The sequence below is a fragment of the Lodderomyces beijingensis genome (assembly GCF_963989305.1).
Source record: "Lodderomyces beijingensis strain CBS 14171 genome assembly, chromosome: 6".
In the NCBI taxonomy this organism is placed as follows: Eukaryota; Fungi; Ascomycota; class Pichiomycetes; order Serinales; family Debaryomycetaceae; genus Lodderomyces; species Lodderomyces beijingensis.
This window is the reverse complement of record NC_089975.1, coordinates 779,105-793,852: the sequence shown is the minus strand read 5'-3', so window position 1 is coordinate 793,852 and position 14,748 is coordinate 779,105. Positions and strand designations below refer to the sequence as shown.

At 44.5% G+C, this 14,748-nt stretch overlaps 7 protein-coding genes across 7 annotated transcripts; 5 read left to right on the top strand and 2 right to left on the bottom strand. All coding sequences in view use genetic code 12, as the record gives it.

Annotated features, from left to right (window-relative positions):
• Positions 1 to 199: 199 nt before the first annotated feature.
• On the top strand, positions 200 to 2,305 carry LODBEIA_P50600 (uncharacterized protein; the record flags this gene model as incomplete). The annotated part of the gene is made up of 1 exon (XM_066975351.1): positions 200 to 2,305. The coding sequence occupies one exon, from the start codon at positions 200 to 202 to the stop codon at positions 2,303 to 2,305; it is 2,106 nt and encodes a 701-aa protein (XP_066831998.1).
• A 283-nt stretch (positions 2,306 to 2,588) lies between these two features.
• On the top strand, positions 2,589 to 3,326 carry LODBEIA_P50590 (uncharacterized protein; the record flags this gene model as incomplete). Its single annotated transcript, XM_066975349.1, has 1 exon — positions 2,589 to 3,326. One exon carries the CDS (start codon positions 2,589 to 2,591, stop codon positions 3,324 to 3,326), a length of 738 nt encoding a protein of 245 aa, XP_066831997.1.
• A 263-nt stretch (positions 3,327 to 3,589) lies between these two features.
• On the top strand, positions 3,590 to 5,155 carry LODBEIA_P50580 (uncharacterized protein; the record flags this gene model as incomplete). The annotated part of the gene is made up of 1 exon (XM_066975348.1): positions 3,590 to 5,155. The coding sequence occupies one exon, from the start codon at positions 3,590 to 3,592 to the stop codon at positions 5,153 to 5,155; it is 1,566 nt and encodes a 521-aa protein (XP_066831996.1).
• A 523-nt stretch (positions 5,156 to 5,678) lies between these two features.
• On the top strand, positions 5,679 to 8,486 carry LODBEIA_P50570 (uncharacterized protein; the record flags this gene model as incomplete). Its single annotated transcript, XM_066975347.1, has 1 exon — positions 5,679 to 8,486. The coding sequence occupies one exon, from the start codon at positions 5,679 to 5,681 to the stop codon at positions 8,484 to 8,486; it is 2,808 nt and encodes a 935-aa protein (XP_066831995.1).
• Positions 8,487 to 9,529: 1,043 nt separating this feature from the next.
• LODBEIA_P50560 (uncharacterized protein) lies at positions 9,530 to 10,087 on the top strand (the record flags this gene model as incomplete). The annotated part of the gene is made up of 1 exon (XM_066975346.1): positions 9,530 to 10,087. One exon carries the CDS (start codon positions 9,530 to 9,532, stop codon positions 10,085 to 10,087), a length of 558 nt encoding a protein of 185 aa, XP_066831994.1.
• A 4-nt stretch (positions 10,088 to 10,091) lies between these two features.
• Positions 10,092 to 11,675, bottom strand: LODBEIA_P50550 (uncharacterized protein; the record flags this gene model as incomplete). Its single annotated transcript, XM_066975345.1, has 1 exon — positions 10,092 to 11,675. The coding sequence occupies one exon, from the start codon at positions 11,673 to 11,675 to the stop codon at positions 10,092 to 10,094; it is 1,584 nt and encodes a 527-aa protein (XP_066831993.1).
• Positions 11,676 to 12,005: 330 nt separating this feature from the next.
• LODBEIA_P50540 (uncharacterized protein) lies at positions 12,006 to 13,899 on the bottom strand (the record flags this gene model as incomplete). Its single annotated transcript, XM_066975344.1, has 2 exons — positions 12,006 to 13,161; positions 13,307 to 13,899. 2 exons carry the CDS (start codon positions 13,897 to 13,899, stop codon positions 12,006 to 12,008), a joined length of 1,749 nt encoding a protein of 582 aa, XP_066831992.1.
• Between the last annotated feature and the right edge of the window lie 849 nt (positions 13,900 to 14,748).

Sequence of the window (14,748 nt, the reverse complement as noted above, 5' to 3'; positions counted from 1 at the left end):
GGGGGCTGAGACAGGTGGTGAGAGGCTTATGTTGATTGTTACGATTTTTCCGCTTCATGTTTCATGTTCTTTTTTTTTCGCTTTTTTTGAACTCTTCAACTCGAGAGAGTGAGTGTGGCATTTGGTGAACTGGTGACTTGTTTGCCAGCTTTAACAAAAAACCCCAACCGCCCACCTTTGTTTTATCTTTTTTTGGATCATGTCAGGATTGGGTTCGGATATCCAGGCCAGAGCCGGTGGGAACGAAGGGAATGACGACAAGTACGGGATTGTCATCGACTCCGGCTCCTCGGGGTCTCGAATTCAAATCTATCGGTGGAAAGATCCCAAAGCGCAAATGCAATCTACAAAAGAAGCCACCATTCTTCAGTCGCTTCCGCTGATTTTGCAGGAGAAGGGCTGGAGCAAGAAAATAAGCCCCGGGATATCGTCCTACAACACCAAGGCCAAGATCAAGCAAATATGGAGCCAGCACTATTCGGAGTTGATGCGGTTTGCCGAGCTGATCATCCCAGTGGAAAATCGACAGGATACGCCTGTTTTTGTATTGAGCACGGCAGGAATGAGACTACTTCCAAAGAAAACTCAGGAGGCGATATTGAGCGAGACCTGTTCCAGTATCAGGAAGAACACGGACTTTTATCTCCCGGACTGTGACTCGTTTGTTCAGACTATAGATGGGTCGACCGAGGGGATATATGGATGGCTAGGCTTGAACTACTTGATGGGCCTGTTTACAAATTATAACTCAAAGTCAGCCACTCACGACTCCGTGGGTTTTATGGATATGGGAGGAGCTTCTACTCAGATTGCCTTTGTTCCATCGTCAGCGGAGCAAATCGAGAGTCACAAAAATGACTTGTCTCGAGTCACTTTGAGAAACATCAACGGGGAAACACAGGACTGGAACGTGTTTGTTGCTACTTGGTTGGGATTTGGTGCCAATGAGGCCCGCAAACGATACATTAGTCAATTGATCTCGTTAGCCAGCGTCAACCCGGGTCTTCAAAACCACATCAACGACCCCTGCTTGCCGAAAGGAGCCGTGTTTGACCATGTTCGAGAAGGCCAAAAGTACGTTGTTGAAGGTGTGGGAAACTACGAACAGTGCATCAAGTCCATCTATCCATTGCTAATGAAGAGCATTCCGTGCCAAGACGAGCCCTGTTTGTTCAACGGGATCCATGGCCCCAAGTTGGACTTTACCAAGGACAAGTTTGTTGGGATATCCGAGTACTGGTACACGGCAAACGACATATTCCAGAGCGGCGGCGAGTACGACTTTAAGGGTTTCAATGTGAAAGTGAAGGAATACTGCGAGAGCAGCTGGGGCAAAGTCTTGGAACAGTCGAAACAGGGACATTACTCGGGATTGAGCGAAGATTTCTTGAAAGACGCGTGTTTCAAAGCCAGTTGGGTGATGAATGTGTTGCATGAAGGGTTCGAGCTACCCAGAATAGGCTTTGAGTTGGATCTGGACGAGAGCCAAGACGAAAACTCCAAAAAAATCATGAGCAAACACGTTCCGTTCAAATCGGCCGACTCAGTGGAGGGCGAAGAACTATCATGGACATTGGGGAAAATCTTGCTCTTTGCTTCTTCGCAAATAGAACCTGCAGCAAAGGACAAGAGTCAACCTGTAATTGGGATTTTCCCAAGTGAGATATCGGGACACAAGTTCATCCCGGGAGGTGCTTCCAAGAGTGGGTACACCCTCGACGATGATAGCGACGACGAGCAAGACGGAGCCCTTGGCCACTTTATCTACTCGATTATTTTCTTTTTCTTGCTTGCATTTTTCATCTACAATTTTGGCAAGGGCCATCTTGGAAAATGGGGGAATGGGTTGCGCAGGTTTGAAGTTCCCTTTGAGTTGAAAAGAAAAATAGGCTCGGCTGCCTCCAGGGTAGGTTTTTTGAGGAAATATTTTGGTGACAGAGGTGCAGCATCGTATCAACAGCTCGAGCAAATCAATTTGGAAGAAGGAGTGGGCGGGGTCAGGACACAACAATCGCCAAAACAATCGTCAAACTCCACCCTGCATCTGTCTACTTTCTTGAGAACAAGGCTGGCAATCGGGTTGAATGACGAGTACGAAGCAGGTGCTCAACGCAGCGCTCCTCCAGACTATCACGATGCTCTGAGTCCAAAGCATTTCAATCCGCGTGTCAATAATTTCTTGAACAAGCCCTTCATGTCGACCAAGAAGAGCACTTTTTACCCCGGTGGCACCAACAACAGCAAAGAGTCGCTTCGAAGTCCGAGCGGTGCAAGCATCACTAGATCAAAAAGCTCTTTGGAGTAGGTAAAAACAAAAAAAAGAAAAAGAAAAAGGAAAATAGAAAAAGAAGAAGAGGAAAAAAAAGTATAGACTTATAAAAGAATAGACGAAAGTTAGAAGATGCAGTGTGCTTGCCTTTTTTTCATTTTTTTTTTTTATTTTTTTTGCAGCAATTCTCTGGCTGCAAAGAGAGATCTCCCCCCCCCCCCCCTCCCCACACCACCGGTCTCATGAATATCAAAAAGTGTAGCCAGTGCAAATGTCTTTTCTCAGATGCTTCTACGCAATAGGTTGATGACAGTTCTTCATGTTGCTCTCGAAAGCCCTTTTGCTTCTATACGCATGCAATTTAGGGGTCCATGGAGCCATAGTTCCATTTAAAGACTCCATCGAGTTGGTGTTTACGCCTCAGGACATTAAAAAGACAACAGACTACGTTTTATGGAAAGTCCCCTCCGTGAAGAATAACTTCAAAACCACGGTGAAGCAGAAGTTGCTCAACCGGTTACTATCGAAGGACCTACAGGATCTTTACCCGTACCCCATGCCAGCAAAGCAAGTCCTCGAGCTGCAAGCCACCGAACCCGACGCAGAAGGGACATTCAAAGTGTTGAAGAACCAGAACGTGGAAATTGAAATCGCCAAGCCCAAGGGACTCGTCTCCGGGGTGTTGAAAGGACCTTCTCTCACCGAGAAGGAGCAAAAGAGAGTCCGCTGGTTGCCGAAAGACGCCGACGGCGACAATGATGAAGAAGAAGAAGGAGAAGAAGGAGACGAAATGAAAGGGTTTTCCACACTCGACGTGATGTCTGCGCCCAAGGTATCCAAGCCAAAAACAGAACACGTGGGATACCTGAACCCATCCAGAATCAAAAATGATAAACCCAAGTTTGCTACGTTCAGAGACAAACCTCCTGAAAAACAAGCAAACGCGGCCACAAAAAAAAGTAAAGACAGAAAACTCTCATACAGCGAAACTGGCGACGACAACATAGACGAGGACGAGACAGCTGAACTTCTGGAGTATGATGCTTTTGAAGAGTGAATGGGAAGAAGAAAAAATTCAAAAACCAAGGAGGAGTAGGCGATAGGGGGTATTGGAAAGGTTGTTGGGCGGCTTTAGTTTTATTCACTGCAAAACTTTTTTTTTTTTTTTTTTTGCCTCTTCTCTCTGTCTCTGTCTCTGCCTTGTATGTACACACTGAAACTCGCAAATTAGTTGAAGCGAAGAGCATCTCAGTGCTTTTTCATTTTACCGACAAAGATTCCCCAGTTTCCTGCTTCGTTCAAGCGTCACAGCCAGCAGAGATGAGAGTCAAGAAGCCAACGTCAAAGAGGGTGACTACCCGTATGCGGGAAGGTATCAAAAAGAAAGCAGCGGCAAAGAGAAAGAAGGACAAGAAACTATCAAAGAAGGATGTTACTTGGAAGTCAAGACATGTGAAAGATCCCGGTATCCCAGCAAGTTTCCCATACAAGGACAAGATAATTACGGAGTTGGAGGAGGGAAGACGCGCTGACCAGCAACGGAAGGAGGAATTGAAGTTGCAGAGGCAGTTGGCAAAGGAGCAAGCCTTGTCACGGGGTGAAAAAATAGACGACGATGAGATGGAGGAGGAGGAAGAAGAAGAAGAAGAAGACGATGGCGCAAACGGCCTTGGCGCTTTGTTAGAGTCTGCTCAACAGGCTGCCAAGGAATACGATGGAGAAGTTGACGACGAGATGATAGATTCCGAGGAAGATGTTGAATACAACATAAGTGACGTTGCCGCTGACGACGATGACGATGAGGAGGAAAAGGGGGCACTTGAAAAGTCGCGAAAGTCATATGACAAGATATTCAAAGCTGTGGTCGATGCATCGGACGTGGTGTTGTACGTTCTTGATGCGAGAGATCCCGAATCGACGAGGTCGAGAAAAGTGGAGCAAGCAGTGTTGCAAAATCCAGGAAAGAGACTCATCCTACTCTTGAACAAAGTGGACTTGATCCCCACCGACTCGTTGAACCAATGGTTAAATTTCCTCAAATCGTCGTTTCCAACCATCCCCATCAAGGCGGCACCGGGGGCCACAAACGCAAAGTCATTCAACAAGAACTTGACCAATACTGCCACAGCAGAAACCTTGTTGAAGGCGTTGAAATCGTACGCCAACAAGTCGAATTTGAAAAGATCAGTTGTGGTGGGAGTGATTGGGTACCCCAACGTCGGCAAGTCCTCGATCATCAACGCCTTGACCAAGAGACACAACAATAGCTCCAAAGCTTGCCCAGTGGGAAACCAAGCCGGTGTAACCACTTCAATGCGAGAAGTCAAGGTTGACAACAAGTTGAAAATCTTGGACTCTCCCGGAATCGTGTTCCCAGACGAAATCATGAACACCAAGAAGCAATCCAAGCTGCAGCAGAACGCCAAGCTCGCGTTGTTGTCTGCCATCCCGCCAAAGCAAATAACCGACCCCGTTTCAGCAGTGCAGCTCCTTTTGAAAAAATTTTCAAACAACACCGAAATGGCAGACGGCTTGAAAAGCTTTTACGAGTTGCCTCCAATACCGTCCTCGGACTTGAACGAGTTTTCCAAGCATTTTTTGATCCACATTGCCAGAACCAAGGGAAGGTTGGGCAAAGGCGGCATTCCAAATATGCAATCTGCCGCATTGTCTGTCTTGAACGATTGGAGGGACGGCAGACTTATAGGGTGGACATTACCAAAAGCTTCGAAACAGAGTGCAGAAGAACCATCGGATCCAAACGCTCCAAAGAGCTCGTTGAGAGGCGAGAAGGAACCACCAAAGGTCGAACAAACCGAAATTGTTTCCTCGTGGGCCAAGGAGTTTGATTTGGACGGATTGTTGGGCGGTGACTTTGGCGTGTGACAAAATTAAAGAAGAAGACAATATATCTATATCGGCACTATAAAATGTAATGCCATTTGCAATGTAAATGTAAATGCCTTGAAGGGTACTTGTAGAGAGAGACGATGCTCTGAAACGTATTAAAACAATCCCACTTCCTAAACGGGAACAACGTGCGGCTCTTGGAACCGGATCACCAATTTTAGTATCTCCCCCTGAACGCGCCAGGTTTTACGCGTTTATCACCAGTTCCCGAGAAATAAGCGAGCAGCCCTCTTTCTCTCTAAAAATATAACCATATTGGCCCCTTTAGGCTTAGAACCTCATGGTGTTGGAGTTAGATGACGAATGGGACTTTCTGGATGACGAAGAAAGGGAAGCTAGCCTGGATTTGAATCATAACAGGAGCCCGTCCCGAGAGAGTAACAACCAGTTTCCAAATTTGCCACAAGAAAAGTCAGCAACCAAAGCTCAAGATGTGCGCCACCACCATCACCACCATCAACAGTGGCCAACAGCCGTGAATATTCCCACACATCACGTTATGCATTTTGGAGAATTAAAGACGTACATTTACCCAACCAATTTTGAAGTTAGAGATTACCAGTACAATATCGTGAGATCCGCCTTCTACCACAACTTATTAGTGGCATTGCCAACTGGGTTGGGTAAGACATTCATAGCATCCACGGTCATGTTGAACTTTATGCGCTGGTTCCCTGAATCCAAGATTGTATTCATGGCGCCAACCAAGCCGCTAGTCGCGCAACAAATCAAAGCCTGTTGTTCTATAACAGGCATACCAACGTCAAAAGTCGCCATCTTGCTAGATAAAGCTCGCAAGAATCGAGAGGAAATCTGGAACTCGCGTCAAGTGTTCTTCACCACGCCGCAGGTGGTGGAGAATGACCTATGTGCCGGCGTGGTGGACCCCAAGTCGATATCCTTGCTCGTTATCGATGAAGCCCATAGAGCACGTGGAAATTATGCCTACAACAACGTGACCAGATTTTTGAATCGGTTCAATTTCTCATTCAGGATATTGGCGTTGACTGCTACACCAGCAGCCGACGTGGAAGGGGTCCAAGAAGTCATTGACAATTTGCTGATTTCCAAAGTTGAGGTGCGGACCGAGCAGAGCATCGACATTATAAAGTATATGAAGAGCAAGAAAATCTGTCGACGTGTTTTGGACATCTCGGACGAGATCAAGGAGTGCATTGATGCACTTTCCGAAGCGATTGCCCCGGTATTGAGGTTGGCTAATGAGAAAGGGTTGATTGATGTGACGGACCCTTCCAAAATCAATGCATTCAAATGTATGGAGGCATCAAGAAGGCTTCTTGCGGACAAATCTATGCCTGAAGGCTTGAAATGGGCAAACTACTTTATCATTCAGCTTTTGGGCACCGTAGGGCAATGCTTGAGGCGATTGAACATCTATGGGGTTGCTTCGTTTTTCAGTTATTTCACGGAAAAGTACAAGGAATTCAAAACCAAATGGAATGCCAAAAAGTCCAAAAACAAACTCAATGCTGATTTTTACTTTAGTGAGCCAATAAAGAGATTGATGGAAAAGCGGGAAAAGAGAGAAGAGAGAGAAAAGGGGGGAAAGGGGGATAATGACCTGCCAGAGACAGTGTACAGCCACCCCAAGATTGAAGCAGTAATGGAGGAGCTTGATGATTTCTTTCTGGAGAAGAAGGACAGCAGCTCAAGGGTCATCATTTTCACAGAATATCGAGAATCCGCTTTGGAGATTGTGAGCACTATTGAAAAAGCAGACTCTGGAATCAAGCCACATATTTTTATAGGACAAGCCAAGGAAAAAGACAAATTCGATGAAGAAAACTATGGGAAGAAGAAAGGTGCCAATAATAAGAGGAAGAGTAAGAGGTTGGACGATGAGCTTAGAAGCAACAGTCGAAGTAGTTCCGAAAACGCCCAAGTTACCGGAATGAACCAAAAATTACAAAAGCAAATAATTAAGCAGTTTAAAAACGGCGAGTACAATGTGCTCGTGGCGACATCGATTGGTGAGGAAGGTTTGGATATTGGTGAAGTTGATCTTATCATCTGCTACGATTCAACTGCATCTCCCATCAAAAATATCCAGCGCATGGGTAGAACTGGGCGTAAGCGAGACGGGAAAGTGGTTCTCTTGTTCTCAAGCAATGAGGAGATGAAGTTTGACAAGGCCATGGCCGGCTACGAGTATATCCAAACCCACATCATGAAGGGAGACTTGATCAGCGTCTGCCAGCAAAACCGCATTTTACCAGCCGAGTACAAGCCGCAGGTTGTAGAGAAATTTATTGAAATTCCAGAGGAGAATATGGAAATCAAACGTGAACAAGACGACGATGAGGTGATCCGGATAGCGACTCAATACATGTTGGGAAAGACCCCCATAGCCAAAACGCGGGCAAAGAGGGGCAAGCAGTTTGCGAATGACAGAAACAACAGCAAGCGCCAAAAGCGGTTTTTCTTACCAGACAATGCAATAACCGGGTTCAGAAATGTATCGAACATGCTACAGGCTGAGTGTGCTGAAACCAGAGAGGAAACAGTCGAGGAGCAACCAAAACAGCAACAACAACCACGTGCAAGGACTGTTTTGGATGATCTCATGGAATCTAGTAGCGACGACGACGCGTTGAGCCCCATGCATGTGCATGACGCCAAGTCATTTGCCGTGGTGAAGGATGAGGTTGTTGATTCGCTAAGCGAGGATGAACAAGCAAACAAAAGCGAGGACCAAACTCCCGCAACGTCATTCATTGATGGTATAGACAACACCCCAAAGCAAGATCCGGCCTTTGCACCTCATGCACCAGACCAGGCCACCATTGATCTTTTAGGCGAAGAGCTTTTGTTCAGCGAGGATGAAGATATGCCGCTTCTCGAACCAAAAGGGCCCAAACCCAATGAAAAAGAATCCAAGTTGGACTCTGGCATTGTTTCGAAAACAAGTTCAAACAAAGCCTTGGGCATCCCTCGCCCTCACTGTTTGATAAGAGAGGCTCTGCCGAAACCGAGATTTCTCATGGATGAAGAAGAAGTCCGCAAATTTAGAGAGGAGCAGCGCCACTTGAAGACCGCTGCTGCTGAAACCACCACAACAACGAGAAAGTCATTGGGAGCCACGAAACTGAGACCAGTACGCATAGCACCGAGCCTGAAGAAGCAAGAAACTGACGCTGGGGCAAGCGGACAGTTATCACCGGATGCGCCAGTGGCGGCCGAAGTACAAGAAGTATGGACAGACCCCGAAGCCGAAGCGGACGATCCCTTTGACGACGACGATTTGGACGAAGTCATAGCGCATTACGCGTCCAAAAACGCATCCTAACTGCCTGACTGGTGACTTTTGACCACTTTGGTCCCAAGCACAGGTAGCGCACCGACCTCTTTTTCAGTGTTCTCACGAGAGTATAAATTGAGTCCCAAAGGGAAAAAATTTTCACCCACCAATCGCTCGTACGCCTCTTCTTTCTTTCCTCTCCATCTTTATGCAGGGGCATTACGTGTTTCAGTGAGGATTCGTCCGAGATCATGTTTTTGCTGGTTGAAAACTTTAAACCTGACAGCTTCTCAATGGTTTATATCCTCGTGATGTACGACCTTGAGAGAATTTTTGGAAAACACCCCCCCCCCCCCCCTCCTCCCTTTCGCCACCAATTTTGGTTGGAGAGTAACCACATCATAAATGCACCATACGCATTCTTTTTTTTTCATATCGTTTGATCGATACTCCGTTTTAAGTCATGGCTTTATTTTGGACTTAGTGGTCAACTTGCTGAGACATGGTTGGCCATTACCATGATTATTCAAAATAGATACTTTGGTCAAACATATTTTGTAGAGAATGCGTTGGTGTGGGTATGTGTGGGTGATTTTTTTTTTTTAATACTTTGATGCCCTGTGCCTCGCTCGGCTTAGTTTTCAATTCATAACGTCGTCTTGAGCTGGATGCGATCTTGCTTCTCTCTTTTTTTAACGTGGGAGATTAGAGATTTGTTAATGGGCCATATTGATTGTTTGAAGATTTCCTTTGAGTGCGATGACACCAAGATTCTTTTTCTCCTTTGGAAAAAGGGTTGGATGGTGGCATTGTAATTATAAATCCTTACATTTTTTGCTTTCTTTCTTTCCGTTGCTCTTGCGTTGTCATTTGGACCAAGCTCAGCTCCGTCCTGTGGTGTAGTGTCTTCTCTGGCGGTCCTTCTTGAATGTGTTAGGGAAATGGATTGTTTTTTGAGCCTGTTGTGGTGTTTCAGAGAGTTGAAAGTTGAACATATCTCATTCGCATCGCATGTGTCTGTAGTGAAAAATTCCGTTCGGCTTATTTCTCAAAGAAGCAAGCACCCAACCACCAACCAATAATAAAACAAAATGTTCAAGAAATTCACCAGAAAAGACATCCACTCGCGCTCCAACATAAAGTCCTCGGCCCAACGAGGCCTCAAGCTGAATTTCACTGCGGCATACCCGAAACTCGAAGCAGCTATCGATAACTTAATCCCCAAGAAATCGCAAGTGATATTGATCAAATGCGAAGATAAAATACAGTTGTACTCCGTCAACAACGGAGACGGATCGAATGACGTGGTCTTGTTTCAGCATTTCGATGACATCGTGCCCACTTTGAAAGTAGTGCATCAATACCCTGAATGCTTCCCCCGCGTGCAAGTTGATAGAGGAGCGATAAAGTTCGTGCTAGGTGGTGCCAATATCATGTGTCCCGGTTTGACTAGTAAAGGCGCAGCGTTGCCCGATGAGAATTGGGACGTGGGTACGATTGTTGCTGTTTATGCTGAAGACAAGGAGAATGCGTTGGCGTTGGGGAAATTGACGATGAGTATTGATGATATAAAGAGCAAGAACAAGGGTGTTGGGGTAGAGTTGTTGCATTACTTGGGAGATGGATTGTGGCATCATAAGGAGGATTAGAGATCTATATACTCTCAGATAAAGTGATGGTGGTGGTGATGTGAATGATTTGATTCTCGGCTAATGCATAGTCATTCAAGGTACTCAAGTAGTTTTTCATTGTGTGAGCTGTAGCAAACTCGGTTCCTTCGTTTGTATAGAAATATACTTCAAAGTCGAGGATAGATGAATTTTGTAGCATGGACGATGAGATGAAACCTCTAAAACTGAGAATAGTTGTCGATTTGAGAAATCGGCGCTTGCGCATCACGGTTGAATTTGCATTTTCAAGTTTCAAGTTGAGTGTGATCCAGGGTCTAACTGTTGTCAGCGACTCATTTGAGAAATCGTCTCGCTTGTTATATTTGTGGAGCAAATATTGCCATCGACCTTCACTCGCAAGCCGAAAATCACGAGACTGAACTTTGGAGATGAAATACAACTCGGCATTTTCGATTTCCTCCTGAGTCAAGTTGGTACCGTTCAAATTCTTTAAATGGTCTTTACCGCATGTAAACCGTGCAATTAGTTGGATTGTCATCTCATCAATCGAGAGGTCTTGAAACACGGGATTGTGGTTGATGCGCAATTTGGTCAAGTTTGGGTAAATCTGTGAAAGCAAGTCAATTTGCAGCCAATGTGAAATATTGTTGCACCTCATGTCTAGCGATTTTACTGTTCCATTCCCCTCTAATCTTGATGTGCCATCTGGAACAGGCTTGATGCTATTATGAGATAAATTGAGATTCTCGATGTTTATTTCGTGGGGAATATTTTGTAGTTCATTATATGACAAGTCCAACGACTGCAAACTGGCGAGACTTGACAACTCAAGTCTCGTCAAATGCTCATCGCACAACCGGTTGCTTGAAAGGATCAAATCCTCAACGCTAGGAAAACGACGAATCAAAGTATTGATATCTGGAATTGGATCTGGACTTGAGGCAGTAGATGCCAACTTGAGCTTCTTCAAGTGATGCAAGCAAGTTGTTGTCACGGGCCCACTCACCTCCAACGAGCTCAGTCTATTGCCATTCAAATTCAATTCTCTCAAACTCGGTAACCTGGAAACGATTTTCCAAATCTCGTTGAAATCGGCAAACAAATTCGAGCTCAAGTCCAACGTGTGCAAATTCCGTAACTGCTCAAAAATCACATTGGCCAATTCTGCTTCTTCGTCATCATTGTATGCCTTGTATATCAACGCCCGGTCCAAACTGAGTGACTTTAAATTTCGCAAATCCGAGTAGTACCGGTTCAATTTCTCCCAGCCAAACTCGCCAACAATCTTGGTCCCGATTTGAATTTCCCGGTTTTGATACTCGGCATCAAGATAAATTTCTCTAATAGCCTGGACAAACGTGCGTCTCAGCCATGTAAAGTTCTTGTTGGTCGATTTGATGAAGGACCCCAGATTAGGTACCAATGGTTGAAAATATTGAATGCCTTCCAAGTCGCCATTATTCTTGCCACGTGACGCATCGTCCCACTCGACACCATAAGCTAGCGTTTTGGTCCCCCATTGCGGGATCTGACCAATGTACCGTATCGTCGCAGTCTGGCTGTTGTCGACTGTTGATATTCGATCGTTGATTTCATATTTGGTCATATAATGAACAAGTTCAAGTCTTACGAAACATTGGGGCGGTTGTGGCAGCAGATTTCCAAGATCTAAAGAAGAAAAAAAAGTCAAGAGTAGTGAGACGCGATAAAAGCACTCGAGAACCGATCTTATGGGGGTTATGTGGGGAGACAATTTTTTGCAAAAACAGGTTGTTGAGTTATAGCTGCTACGACTAATCACACGTGCAATCAGCAAAAGACCAAAAGACCAAGGACGTGATGTGAAGTGAATGGTTTTTTCGTCAAATTTTTCATTTTTTCAATGTTTCATTTTTTCATGTTTTTTCCTGTTTTTTCATGTTTTTTTTGTTAACTTTCACAAATATTTCTTTACCGCGTCTGGTATTTCACCTTTGTACCTTTGGTACTCCTTTATCCAGTAGTTGATAAGGTCAAATTGCTTAGTCCCAAGCTTCTTCGATGGGCCTGCTGAGCTTGTGGCTGGCGTGCTTAGATTTAAATTAACCATATCATCGCCCGCGGCGCCCGCGTTGCCTCTTTCAATATGTTGCTGGATCTGGTTCAAAAGCTTTGGATTCTGCTTAACAACCTGCCAGTCGCAAACCAAGCCTGGTATGTGCAAGTAGTTGTAGTCGGAGTACAAGCAAAACAAGTTCCGAACCTGATAAAAAAAAGTTAGAACCTTCATATCCAAGTTCTGGTGGTTATCGGTTTCGTCCACCAAAAAGTTGAGAATATTGTCGTAATATTCTGCAACAAGCAAATCGTCCTCTTCTGCCAAGGTGGCTGCAGACAAGTAGCACTTGAGGGACATGTCGCGGTAGTTTGGGCCCGAGCTTTTCAAAATGCTCTTCCTATATTTGGACTTTTCCAACAAATACAATTTGTGGTAGACTTTGGCCAACACATGGTACTTCAAAGAGGACTTGATGGGGTTCCTGGTGATTTTTCCGGCCAAGATCTCCAAGTCTCTTTTACTTTGGTTCGTTTCGTTCGCTTGGCAGTAGGACTTGAGAAACACGGCATTGATTCTGTACTCGTTGTTGTTATCGTCGATTTCAGCAGCCTCGGCAAACAAGTCTGCCGCCTCCTTATACTGGTGACGCAACATGGCTATGAACCCTTTAATCATTTTGATCTGGTGGGCAAAAGTTATCGACACCGTCGAAACGGGACCAGTGAAGAAATTTGAAACTATTCTACCTTTCGGTTTGGGCAACAAAGACTGGTTTGCCAAAAACTCGAAATACTGGTTCATTATCGGTTCCATCTTGAGCATATGGTAATAGGCTATGTTTGGCCCGAATACAGAGATTGCCTCAACCAAGGTTTTTAAAGGGTTATTTTTAAGGGGCTTTCGTTCTTTGTTCCATTTTTCAAGCGCCGCATCTGCATGATAAAGCTTGTTGACAATAGTTTGGCATTTACCGGTGAATGAATCCTTGTGGAATACTTTATCCACCGTTTCCAAGTCCAAGATTTGGTCGTCAAAGGATTTGGATTTGTTGAACCTAAAAAAAGAGTGAAAAGAAGCGTATGGTTAGTATGGGTCAAACAAACAAAAAACAAAAAATAAACACCATTCCCTCCCCCCCCCCCACTTGCTCTACTCTGCAATAGCTTTTTGCTTTAAAGATAACGGTTGTCTCAACATACTTGTTATTGATTTGCGCCAATTCCAATCTCTGTAACAATTCCTTTTCCAAATTACAAATTTCAATCTTCATACTATCAAAATCCTTGGTTGTGATCAAATTGTTCCTTGAAATATCCAAGATCTCACCAAGACATCCCATAACATGTTCTCTTTTGTTTAAATCTGCATATGTACAAGCCAAGACTCTGATGAACTCTTTTCTCTTATGTTCGGTGGGTGCCATGCAAATGGCAAACCCCAACTCTCTAAAAGCACTTGAAAACCGGCCAAAATGAATAAAAGAACAACCAACGATTAAATTAAAGATGGGTGGGAGCATATTGAATTTTGTCAACTGCGGTAAAAGGAACATTATTTCCATGTAGTTGCTTTCCATGTAAAGTTTCAGAATCGTATCGTACATGGCCGAAACCTCGGCTTTCTCTCTTAGCATCATGGGATGTATCCCCCCGCCGGTGCTTGGTATCGTTTGGTCACCGCCAATGCCCGATTCCGCGGCAGTATTTGCTTCAATTTCGGCCGCTGCCGCACCACCAAAATGTTGCAGGATATCATTATCTTCAAAGTTGATAATAATAGCCGGAAGGTCCATCTTGCTAACTACGGAGTAAAATAGAAAAAGTACTGAGAAAATTTCAGTTTTATTGTTGACTTCAAGTCAAGTGGGTTTTCAAACAAAAATGTGTTAGGTGGTGGTGGTGGCTAGATTTTTTTACAGCCAAATTGTAGACTTAGTTAAGTTAGTTAGTTATACGTGTAACAAGAAATCTTGATCTTCTTGATCTTCGTCTTCTTATATACGTGCTGCTACTGTTCTCTATAGATATGTAAAGAAGGCGAACAGACTGCTATTGGGTCATAACTTGGCCGATATCAATATGAACTCAGGCTTTCTTTCCACATTGCAATATCTGCAGCAAAAATTCGGTTGTCTTTTCCATGAGCTTTAATCTTGCAACATATACACAAGGTTGGAAGGTGTCTTGCTTCACCTACTACATAATTTTTTGCTTTCAATCAAGAATTGAAAGAATTGGCGCCCGTTGGAAACGTTTTTGAGGTTACAAGTACTTTCAAACTGTTGCCTATGAGTGATTGTGGCAGCAGAGTCAACTGTAGCAATTTATAGACTTTGTTGGTGAAATAATACTTGCTGACTTGGTCCAACGTCCAAGCACGTGACCTGCTCCACGGCAGGTTGCAAGCACGTGACCATCATCAACAACTCTTGTCCATGAATCAATCAATACTCACACGCACACACACACACCAGTAGACAACACTCATTTAGCTTTTCAACTTGCAAACTTGAAGACGCACAGGCAATAATATAATACAGCCAGCTGACCTACAAAAAAGGCAAACCACAATTAAACCAATCCAAACCAATCTCTGTTGGTTGTCGAAAAAAAAAAAAATGTCCGTCCAAGTGGATGCTGGA